At 48.3% G+C, this 11,665-nt stretch overlaps 1 protein-coding gene across 1 annotated transcript; it reads left to right on the top strand.

Annotated features, from left to right (window-relative positions):
• Positions 1 to 507: 507 nt before the first annotated feature.
• pcdh10b (protocadherin 10b) lies at positions 508 to 11,593 on the top strand. Its single transcript, XM_067247132.1, has 5 exons — positions 508 to 3,018; positions 4,036 to 4,094; positions 4,313 to 4,419; positions 9,369 to 9,728; positions 11,493 to 11,593. Exons 1-5 carry the CDS (start codon positions 508 to 510, stop codon positions 11,510 to 11,512), a joined length of 3,057 nt encoding a protein of 1,018 aa, XP_067103233.1. The 3' UTR covers positions 11,513 to 11,593.
• Positions 11,594 to 11,665: the final 72 nt, after the last annotated feature.

Below are 11,665 nucleotides of genomic sequence, written 5' to 3'. Positions count from 1 at the left end.
AAAACGAATAGTTGAGTGAATACCATTCAGTAGTGGCTGAGGAGACCGCAGTGAGTGCGCTACAGGGAACGGACACGACAGTAGAAAGAAACAAGTCGGATAACAGTTGTTGATAGTTAGAAATAAGCTGATGAAGGAAATCATCGAATGCATAAATTGTATGGATTACGTTTTCCCCTCCTACGAATTGATATGTGCTTTTAGACTAATCTCATCACTGAAGGAGAATTCTGCATCATTGGAATGTGCGCTGTTGCCACATCGGGACGCATCTGAGAGCAGAGCTTGTTGATCTGAAGATAGCTTTTTTGGGGGGGGGAGACAAACCAGCTTTGGCCAAAGCAAACAGGATGGTCCTCGTTTGACGGGACAGCTAAAGGGAAGTTGTTCATTCCCAAAAGCCTTATAAATTTTTGTGACTTTCCTTGGACTAATGGTAATGGGTATTGACGCGTTAAATAAAAACGGATAAGATTTTTGTTTCCCAAGTGCACTTGTTCTTTGGCGATGATTGTGCTATTCGTTCTGCTGTGTATTGCGAATGGAGCTGTCTCGCAAATACGCTACTCTGTGCCGGAGGAGGCGGAACATGGCACGTTCGTGGGGAATATCGCCGAGGACCTGGGACTGGACTTCACCAAAGTCGCCTCGCGACGCTTCCAGGTAGTGCCCAACTCGCGGACACCGTATCTGGAAGTGAACCTGGAGAATGGAATTCTGTTCGTTAACGAGAGAATCGACCGTGAGCAGATCTGTAAGCAGAGTGCCAGCTGTCAGTTAAACCTGGAGGTGTTTCTTGAGAACCCGCTCGAGCTTTTCCGCATAGAAATAGAGGTCGTAGATATTAATGACAATCCACCCAGCTTCCCCGAGACCGACATCACCGTGGAAATCTCGGAGAGCGCTACCCCCGGAACCCGCTTCCCTTTGGAGAGCGCATTTGATCCGGACGTTGGCTCCAACGCCTTGCGCACATACGACATCACCACCAACAACTATTTCTACCTGGATGTGCAGACGCAAACGGACGGGAACAAATTCGCCGAGTTGGTGCTGGAGAAGCCGCTAGACAGAGAGCAGCAGGCGGCGCACAGATACGTGCTAACGGCGGTGGACGGTGGCCAGCCGCCTAGGACCGGCACCGCGCTTTTGGTGGTCAAAGTGCTGGATTCTAACGACAATGTACCCGTGTTTGATCAGCCCGTGTACTCTGTGAGCCTCCCCGAGAACGCACCGGTGGGCACCCTGGTTATTCAGTTGAACGCCACTGATTTGGACGAGGGTCAGAACGGAGAGATAGTGTATTCGTTCAGCAACCACATCTCAAGCCGCGTGAAGGACTTATTTAGCATAGATGCGCGCACTGGTCGCATCGAGGTGCGCGGAGAAGTGGATTTCGAGGAGAGTGGCTTGTATCAAATATTCGTTCAGGCGAAAGACCTCGGGCCAAATGCCGTGCCAGCGCACTGCAAAGTTCTGGTGAAAGTCACGGACGTGAACGATAACGCTCCCGAGATTACGTTTAGCACCGTGACCGAGTCTGTGAACGAGAACGCAGCCCCGGGCACCGTCATAGCGCTGCTGAGCGTGACGGACAAGGACTCGGAGGATAACGGACAGATGCACGTTGAAATTCTCGGGGACGTGCCGTTCAAACTCAAAACCTCATTTAGGAACTATTTCACTATTGTGACGGACGGACCATTAAACAGAGAAAATGCAGAATCTTACTCAGTCACTGTAGTTGCTAGGGATAAAGGTACCCCTTCTCTCGCCACTAGTAAATCTATCAAAGTCCAAGTGTCGGATGTGAATGACAATGCGCCAACGTTTACGCAGCCCTTTTATGATGTGTATGTGACTGAAAACAATGTTCCAGGCGCTTATATCCACGCTGTGACTGCTTTGGACCCAGACATAGGTCAGAACGCGCTCATAAGTTACTCCATAATGGAGTGTGATATTCAAGGTATGTCCGTAAAGACGTATGTGTCAATCAACGAAGAGACTGGCTATCTGTATGCACTCAGATCTTTTGATTACGAACAGCTGAAAGATTTCACCTTTATGGTTCAGGCGAAAGATTCTGGTAGCCCCGAGCTGTACTCTAACGTAACGGTCAAGGTGATCATCGTTGACCAGAATGACAACCCCCCATCGGTCATTGCCCCATTGGGAAAGAACGGCACCGCGAGAGAGCCTCTGCCCCGGTCCGCCGAGCCTGGATACCTGGTCACCCGCATCGTCGCCATGGACGCGGACGACGGCGAGAACGCACGGCTCTCCTACAGCATCCAGCGTGGGAACGAGAATGGCATGTTCAGGATGGACTGGCGGACTGGGGAGCTGCGCACAGCCCGACGTGTCTCCACCAAGCGGGACCCGCACCAGATGTACGACCTGTTGATTGAGATTAGGGACCACGGGCAGCCTCCTCTCTCCTCCACCGCGAGTGTGTTCGTCGTGCTGGTGGACAGCGTGGTGGAGGGTCGCAACAGCGGGGAGAGGGGCGCCGCCAAGGCCAAGGAGGGCTCCCTGGACCTCACCCTCATCCTCATCATCGCCCTGGGCTCCGTCTCCTTCATCTTCCTCCTCGCCATGATCGTGCTGGCGGTGCGCTGCCAGAAGGACAAAAAGCTCAACATCTACACGTGCCTCACCAGCGAGTGCTGCCTGGGGTGCACGACCTGCTGTAGCAGGCACGCGCGAGCCCGCAAGAAAAAGCTCAGCAAGTCCGATATCATGCTGGTGCAGAGCGCCGTTAACGTCACCGGGGCCAGTACGGCCCAGGTACCTGTGGAAGAATCTGGGAGCTTCGGCTCTCACCATCAAAACCAGAACTATTGCTACCAGGTATGTCTGACTCCGGAGTCGGCCAAAACCGACCTCATGTTCCTAAAGCCGTGTAGCCCGTCTAGGAGCACAGACACGGAACACAACCCGTGCGGGGCTATAGTGACAGGGTACACTGACCAACAGCCCGACATCATATCAAATGGCAGCATTTTATCAAGCGAGGTAAGAGTCCTCTCATACTATAGCCTCACCCCCAAATACCCAGCATGTACTTGCCCATGCATGTACTTGCTCATGTCCATAAAGAGCTCAAACAGTACTGTAGGCGACTAGAATCTGATAACTGCATCGTGTTTTGAAACCACACTGAGACACATCCTCTAATATGTTTTTGTAATCATATAGCCCGTATAGGCCTCTGCGTCTGGTTAGGGTATTTGGATGGTTTGGAAATAAAACGATAACATATACTTTTTAGGGACTTTTAGGTTTTCCTGTATGTTTCATTGCCATATTGTTTAAGCGGGCTCATATCATGTTTGCTATAGTCTGCCTAAACATGCCTGACCACATCCTGTCATTAATTTCCGGAACACCATCTCAAACAAATATGATTACTAGTTGCTGACATGTTGCCCTTGGCAATTCTGAGGGAGATTACAATTGGAATATAATCATTGCATGTTCCTGTTCTACTCGCAATTGGCTTTGTCGTGTCTTAAAATAACGGATTTTTGAATAAGATAAGCATAAAAAAGATAATATATGGGGCCTTGGAGGCTGCTGGTGCGGTTGCCGTGTGTGTGTGTGTTAGAGTGTGTGTGTGTGTGTATGTTTCTGTGTGTGTGTGAGAGAGAGAGAGTCTGCACGCAGCGGCTGTTTCCCTTGTGAGAACACACACATTAGGCATACAAGTCACGATCGTGCTGAGTCGCACTAGAACAGAGATCCGTCTATAGTTGTGCCAGCATGAATAGTATCACCACTTCATCTCCTTTCTGGCAACGTCGCCTACATACCAGAGAGCCATAGGCCGAAAACAGCTCCTCGCAAAATATGGAGGAAACCATAAATTGCTAACATCAGTCATCCTTGTTCATGCTGCATAATCATTCTTATAAATGTGGCCCCATTTGTTCACGTTAAATGTTTGATGCTTGATTGAGTGTTAGTTATTTGTCTAAAATATTGTAGCCTGTACTCTGTGACAGCAACTCAAAACGGCCCCGTTTCTTTCAGACCAAACATCAGCGAGCCGAGCTCAGTTACCTGGTGGACAGGCCCAGGCGCGTGAACAGGTGAGAGACACGGCCCCTAAAGGGGAGCTGGGAACAGGACTTATGTGGTTGAGTGTAAGAAGAGGTCACTCAATGCAAAGTGGTTGGACTTTGCATGTCTAAGGCTGGATGATGTATCTTCACCCCCCCCCCCCCCACCCCAAGCCCCCAGATAATTAATGTGAATATGTGCATGGATATTGTTTGAATACTAACAAATTCCCCTTCTCTCTCTACAGCTCGGCGTTCCAAGAGGCCGATCTCGTGAGCTCGAAAGACAGCGGACACGGTGACAGCGAGCAGGGAGACAGTGACCACGACGCCACCAATCGAGGTCACAACTCCGGTAAGTTCATCGATGTTAGCCTTTTCTAAACAAGCTGGCTATATGTTTGTGTGAGAAAGAGTGTAAGGAGGTCGATAAAATGCAAGAGCGTTCTTTTATAGCCTACTTGCCTTAAAAATACACTTTCTTCGTCGTTCTCACTTCCGAGCTGACCAATATCCTGTCTTGACACATGACATTACAAGTTACACGCTTGCAGACTTGTCACCTCTGTGCTTCGCTGTTTGTGTTGCTGATCGCTGTCCGCAACCGCGTGGTGCTGAAAAGAAAGCGACTGAATGCGCTCTACTCTATCCATTGTCATCACATATGGTTTCCGAATAAAGCACATGCATAGTGTTTCATAGCTACCAACGTGTACGTGTTATGAATTCCAGGCACCGTAGGGCTTTGGCCACCGCATGTTACAGTAGTCTCTTATGTGAAAACAGCAAGGTTGTTTTGATGGGTTCTTGCGTCTTTGAGAACTCTCACTGTCCTTGATTCTAGCATGACGCTCAATCGTGGTATTATGCATCAACAGGAGAAATCTGTTCCGAACAATAATGAACCTCCGTTGTACTTAATCCCGTTGTTTGTAAATATGCAGCCGGTTAATGAGGCCCCTCTGCTCGGTCCGTGGTGGAGACCACTTGTCAGAACGTGACGGGATTTTTAACGAGGACCTGTTTGCCATTGGCGGCGGTGTGGGAACGGGACCAAATAGGCCTTGCGGACGAAAACAGACGATTCATTCATTGACTGCTTGGTTGCTGCCCACCCCGACCCCGCACCCACGCCTCAAACCAGCCCCACCCCCCTGACCGCATTCTTCACTGCCCATCTTTTATCTTCCCTATCTATTTATCTATCCCATAGCAGCTTTTTGCAACAGGGCTGAGCCCTGAATGCGGTTTATCTCTTCATTCATCCGTATGGCTCTTTTGGTCTAGCGCCAGCATGTGTCGATTATCTCCCGGGCTCTGCCCATAGCGTGAACCTACAGTGTTCAAAACGAGCTATGTCTACCATGGCGTCCCTTGGTTCTCAAATCTGTAAAGGTTTAAAGGGCCCACCCAAAGTAAACAGACATAAACAAGGTCAATTTTCATTTCTTTTTTCGTTGTATTTTTTCCTTTTCATTTTTACTGTAATGTACTTTAGCTCCAAGGCACATGTTATGTTATTACCGTTTTAAAGATGGTTAGCACTTCATTATGGAGTTTTATTGCTTATCCCAAATAATAAAAGCCAACTGTTTTATTATGATGGAGTTTCTCTCCAGAACCATTTTTCAACAATAGAATTAGTTTAAAGAACCCTTGTACTCTGGAAACAATACCCTACAGTTACTGGAAACAAAATGTTCGTCCTGAACCCTAAAACATTTGAACAGAGGCGTAGGTAAATGTGTTTTTCTGTAAATTACCATTGAATAACCATGTTTTGGGAGTCTTTCAGTCCATGTAGTCAGGTGGCTGAGCGGTCAGGGTATCGGGCTTGTAATCAGAAGGTTGCCGGTTCCATTCCTGGCCGTGCAAAATGACGTTGTGTCCTTGGGCAAGGCACTTCACCCGTACTTGTCTGGGGGGGAATGTCCCTGTACTTACTGTAAGTCGCTCTGGATAAGAGCGTCTGCTAAATGACTAAATGTAAATGTAATGTAAAATATTGCAGACTGGAAGGTTGAATGTGAATTGCCCACGTCTTTGTCATCGACAGGGCATATCTAGATTGAATGTAAGATACACGTATGTCTCAGCTACACTCAAAACCAGACCACGATGTTACTGTATATCTGTTATTTACTTCTCAGCACAGCAGTGATAGAGGAAGACTCCCATCTTTGCTTTTGACTTTGTATACCCTTGGAATGGGACTCGGATACAATGTCTTTGTTGTGGAATTATCGTAGAGCTTAGTGTCTTTAAACAGATTAATTGCCGTGCATTAAGTCTTTGTTTGATTAGGATAATTGATAGCGTGGCTGAGCTACTCGCTACTTGCACTGTACTTCCAAAGACTTGATGCTGTGCTATTTCCTAATTGAGTTTGTCAAAGAATGGGATGTCAGCCTAGAATTGTATTTATCACTTAAACCAGTAGCAGAACAGTATTTATTCAGTATTTAATGAATTACAATAATTTTTCCCGTTTTGAGCATTTACCTCTAGAGCCATCTTTGTGGGTAGTTTGAAGTATCATTTGAATTATAATTTGAGAGAAGGTCAACATTAAACGATCCCACTTTGGATGTATGAATTTCCTAATTATGTGGTTGTTTGGTTTTGGAAAAAGTGTTTGTAAAATTGTTTTTATAGTCAGGGAGTTAAGCTTTTATGTGACTGAATTGGATTTCTGTCACCATGCCAGCCCAACCTATTCAATGAATATCGTCCACTTTGGAACTATTATGGGATTGGCTCCTCTGTTGCCTTCTCTCCACATTTCCCCCACCCGGTTGCCGTGGCAAATCCCTCCTTAGGTCTGCTGTTCACGTTATCGCCGTGGTAACAGCTCACTGATCAGTAATTCATTTTCAGACCTCTGCATAGCAATTACGAAATGAAGGTTATTATCAAGACTTGTGTTTGCCCTGCTCGAGTGGCGTGCAGAATTCTAAGATGAAGATGAGCCGTCAATGGGGGAGGGGGGAGGTCAGTGAATTCATCCAGGCTCTTTCACTCCGCCTCTCTTTATAGCCTTCCTTTTCCTCCTCGTTCTTTCCCCCCCATCTCTCTTTCTGCTCTCTGCTTTCTCATCCTGTCTCCACTTCCTCTCTTTCACTTCCTTTCTCTCTCTCTCTCTCTCTCTCTCTCTCTCTCTCTCTCTCTCTCTCTCTCTCTCTCCCTCTCTCTCTCTCTCTCTCTCTCTCTCTCTCTCTCTCTCTCTCTCTCTCTCTCTCTCTCTCCATCACTTCCTGTTCATTCTCTCTACCTCCCCCCGTCCCTCTTTCTCTCTCTGTCGCCCCTTTGACGGTGTTTGGTTAAGGGCAAGGCTTGTTCACTCAGTCCAGGCTTATTAACATGTGCTGTGGACAGACTTGTGTTTGCTCAGCACTGTATCCTAAGAGAACAGAGAAATAAGAAGGATATTATCTGGGCGTGATAGTTTTTCAAATCCCAGCGTGACTAAGAGCCAGGTCAGTGTGGGAGGCCGGTTCCTTTCTTATCACTGAGACACTTAATGTGCCAGAGGAAACATCTAATTTCGTCAAATGTCAAGAAATATCAAGATGTCTTGATCTGGCTTTGTGGCTTAGACAGTTTCCCCCGTGTCTGTGCGCGTGCATGCGTGTGCGTGTCCGCGCGCGTGTGTCATCTCTGGGTGAGAAGAAATATCCCAACTTTGTCCATCTGTGTCCAGGTACCTTAGGTCTATGGGTGTAACGTTCATGGTCATTGTCTATTGTCCACAGCGGCCCTCTTTGTCTTCGCTGAATGGCCGAACAAGTACAGGTAATACTGATTTAAACCCAGAGTGCACATTTACTGCAGACCAGGAGCGTCTAAAAGCCTGTCTGCTTGTATTTGTGAGTTGTACATAGTTAGTATTGATAGGTACAAACTATTATTATGACGTGCTTGTCTCCTAGAGGTGTATGGGCGATGTTGACTTGTAATTAGATGGTGTATTTATGGTTGTTCGTTAATATTTAATAAGAAAGCTTCTCGTTCAGGGCCTTGGCACTTGTCCAAGCTGTTGGCGATGCAGAGCCAAATTAATCCTCTTTGTAACAAAGCAAATTCCCCTTTTGCTGACCATCCCAGACACACAGACACCACACACACACACACACACACACACACACATACACACACACACACACACACATACTGTTTAGAAGGACACCAGGAGTCTAAGGCTCTAATCAGTCTGTGTATGGAGGATTAAGAGATAGCCTTAGTGTGCAGTTTAAGATTTGATTCCCATACATGGACTCAGACAACCAACACACAACGACTTCAGTTGGTTGGGGGGCAAGACATGCTTATCTGGGTGGACTTTTCAGTGGATTAATGAATTGTATTCACATTTGAAAGCACTTTTTGAGACTTTTAAGGTACTTAATATAAAGGCTTACTGTATACACAGGAGGTGAGCAACTGTCGATAGCATCCAGACTAGTCAAGGTTTTGTAACAGAACACTGTGGAAATACAATACATGTACAAAACATATCTTTGTTTATGTCTAAAAACCAGTTTCCCTGCAGTTTGGCCCAAAACATTCATTCTATTACTTCTGGTTTGACGTGTTCATTATTTCACAAGTTGCGCAGTCATGGACTTAAACAAAAAATGACCTCTGCTCTCAATCCAAAACAAAATCGTAACGCATAATTACTTTGGCTTCTACTGTGGTATCGCACCTGAACCCATTCATTTACACACAAAAGGCAATACCGGCTGAAAGCAGAGAGACATAGTGCAAGCTCAACCAGCGTAATCTAATACTATCGAGCTTGTGGTCTGTGTGATCTAGTGCGCCAGTTAAAGCTAGCACTGACGCCTGCCTATTCCAGGTTTTGAACCCACCTGTGCCCGCCTTCTTTGCATGTGCCCCGGCGAACCACCTGGAGTACGGCTCCTACAGTGGCACGTTAGGTCCCATCCCTGGCTGCCTAACATGGCGCCCACCTTCCAGTGACCTCTCACCCCTGAACCCGTCCTCTCTATTCGTGGCGTTTGGTTCTGTCAGTAGTAGTCACGTGACGGTGAGTCACAGATGAAGCTACTGGATGGGAGGAGGTCAGAGCTATGGAGCCTCACGTTGGTAGAGATGCAGCCGGGCTGATTTTCACAGGGTCGGCTCATGTCTTTTAGCAGAGAAGATGGCGACCCTGGTGTGAGTGTGTGGGTGTGTGTGTATTTCTCTCATTTCCTGGTTTGTCTTGTTGGAACATGAACTGAGCGAAACCTTTTTTGACCAATGTTTATTCCCTCCCTCCCTCCCCTCTCCTCCCTCCAGGCGCTGACCTCTTCTCCAACTGCACAGAGGAGTGTAAGGCCCTGGGCCACTCTGACCGCTGCTGGATGCCCTCTTTCGTACCCTCAGACGGGCGCCAGGCGGCCGACTACCGCAGCAACCTGCACGTGCCCGGCATGGACTCCGTGCCCGACACTGAGGTATTTGAAAGCCAAGAGCAAACGGGGGGCGATAAGTCATTCTCAACCTTTGGGAAGGAGACACCCCTCAGCCACCAACACCTCCACCAAAACCACCTCCACCACCACCACCTCCACCATGCCCCAGGCTCGCTAGAGAGGAAAGAGTTTGAGGCACTTCTGTCTAACACACGGAGAGCGCCATACAATCCAGCCTATTTGAGTGAGTATCCGCTTCGCACTGGTCGCTCCAGGCTAACCACTCCACTCCTAACCCCCAATCTGATCATTGAATTCCAAAAAATTACAAAGTTAAATCAATCGAGTTTGGCTGGGGGAATATTTTCCCGTTTTGACCCCATCTCTCTAATTCACCTCCCTTGTTAGAGTACGTTTAACTAACTCTTCCCTTCTTCCGAAACACATTCATTATCCGCATGTCTCTGTCTGCCCCACCCTCCTCCTCCATGGCTCCCTCCATTCCGGTTCACTCCCTCACACATGGGGGGGGGGGGGGGGGGGGGGGCTCTCGAGTAAATGAAATCTGCCAGGAGCAATTACAGTTAAGTTCTGGGTCCATACGCCGTGCTTTGACAGAGGTTGAGATGTTGGGATTATGTATGGTTTGTTTCATTATGAAAAGATGGCCGTGTTATCGCATGAGACGGAAATGAGACTAGCTTTACTGGTTTTAAAAGAACAGGGACGAGACATTACCCTTTAGTACCTGCTGATTGGGAGCTATTATTCTCAAATAAAAACCCTTCTCGGGTAATTGAGAGGAAAAAGCAGATTTCCCAAGGAACTTCCTGTATCCAAACTCGCTTTCTTTTCAAAGGAAAGGCTGCAAAAGGATCCCGCCCCCCACCTCCACATACACACCGCAATTAGGTGTAAATGCGTCGTTATATTCCCATTAAGTGGCATCTTAAGAGCCTCTTGTCATCACCGGGAGATCTGGGCTCAGACCCTGCTGTGGCTCTGCTGTCGGCCACGGCGTGAGGCGCGGAGGAGAACGAGGACGACTGCTCTGATTCGTCCTCGTCTCTCCTTCCAGGACTAGCCACCAGCCACTGAGGGACAGGGGGACAGACTGCTGTTGGACGTTTCTGCAGTTGCCCTTCAGTTAAGCTGGGGCCTTCTTGTTCGTTCGGGACCAATGTGGAACGAGCTTCTTTTATTCGTTCGTTTATTTGAAGTCGGTCGGAACTTTCGCACGGCTATGGAATCATTGTAACCCTCAGATAAAGATGACCCCTGATTATTCTGTTGGAGTGATGGGGGTGGGGTGGGGGGCGTCTTGGAGAGGATAGAGGGGAGGATAGAGAATAGCAGGGGGGGTGCCAGAGGAGGTGGGGGGGCTGTAGGAGGGGGGGGATCCTCATGTCTCTAAGAAGGTCTCAGTCTTTCTCTAATCAGATAAAGACGGCCAGCAAAACACAGAGACCCTTGTCGCGGGGGGGGAGGGGGGGGGGGGGGATTGGTGCCTGTGGCAGATACTGGCCTGGTCATTACCTAAATACCACAGAGATGACACGGAGCCTCTGGGTTTGGTGTAGGGGCAGGGGGCGGGGGTGGGGGGGGGGTGGGCTGGTTAAGCTGTCATGGGGAGAGGAAGCAGGGCAGGGGGAGGGGCAGCCTCCATTTGTCTGGTCTGCGGCACATTTGAGTTAAAGACCCCCCTTTTGTTGCCGTCCTAAATCAATTGGCCGTGCGAATTGTTTCGCGAGACTCCCATACTCACACGGCCATTATGGACGAGTGAGTGAGCTGAGTGAATTGAAATTGGGGTAGGGAAAGAAAAGATGGGTGGTGGGGGCAGGGTGAACCGGACGACTTTCTGACCTTGTTTTCCTTGACTGCCTAACACGGTGTGAACGAACCGCAGTCCTTGAGCTGCACTGTACGTTTGTGTTTGTTCAGTGTAGTTTTGTTCTTTCTCTCAGACAAACGTGACCCCTAACCAGCGTGTGTTCTCTGCTTGCAGCGAGGAAAAGGGTTTGCTAGTTCCTTTCGCGTGGACATACCAGAGACCGCATGACTTTGCACAATCAGTCAAAGCGACAAAGGCGAAAAACAGCATCAAGTTTTCAACTCCGTTTCCTTCGCGTTCCACGGACCGACGTGAACCCCCTGCCACATACACACGCCCCTGTTATC

Source organism: Osmerus mordax, chromosome 12, assembly GCF_038355195.1.
Source record: "Osmerus mordax isolate fOsmMor3 chromosome 12, fOsmMor3.pri, whole genome shotgun sequence".
NCBI classification, from domain to species: Eukaryota; Metazoa; Chordata; class Actinopteri; order Osmeriformes; family Osmeridae; genus Osmerus; species Osmerus mordax.
The sequence above is the reverse complement of the archived record's forward strand: the minus strand, read 5'-3'. Positions and strand labels throughout refer to the sequence as shown.

Coding starts and splice junctions, on each gene's coding strand:
- pcdh10b (XM_067247132.1), top strand. CDS start 508: ATGATTGTGCTATTCGTTCTGCTGTGTATTGCGAATGGAGCTGTCTCG. Junction 4,095..4,312: donor AGGCCCAGGCGCGTGAACAG/GTGAGAGACACG, acceptor CTCTCTCTACAG/CTCGGCGTTCCAAGAGGCCG. Junction 9,729..11,492: donor ATACAATCCAGCCTATTTGA/GTGAGTATCCGC, acceptor CTCTGCTTGCAG/CGAGGAAAAGGGTTTGCTAG.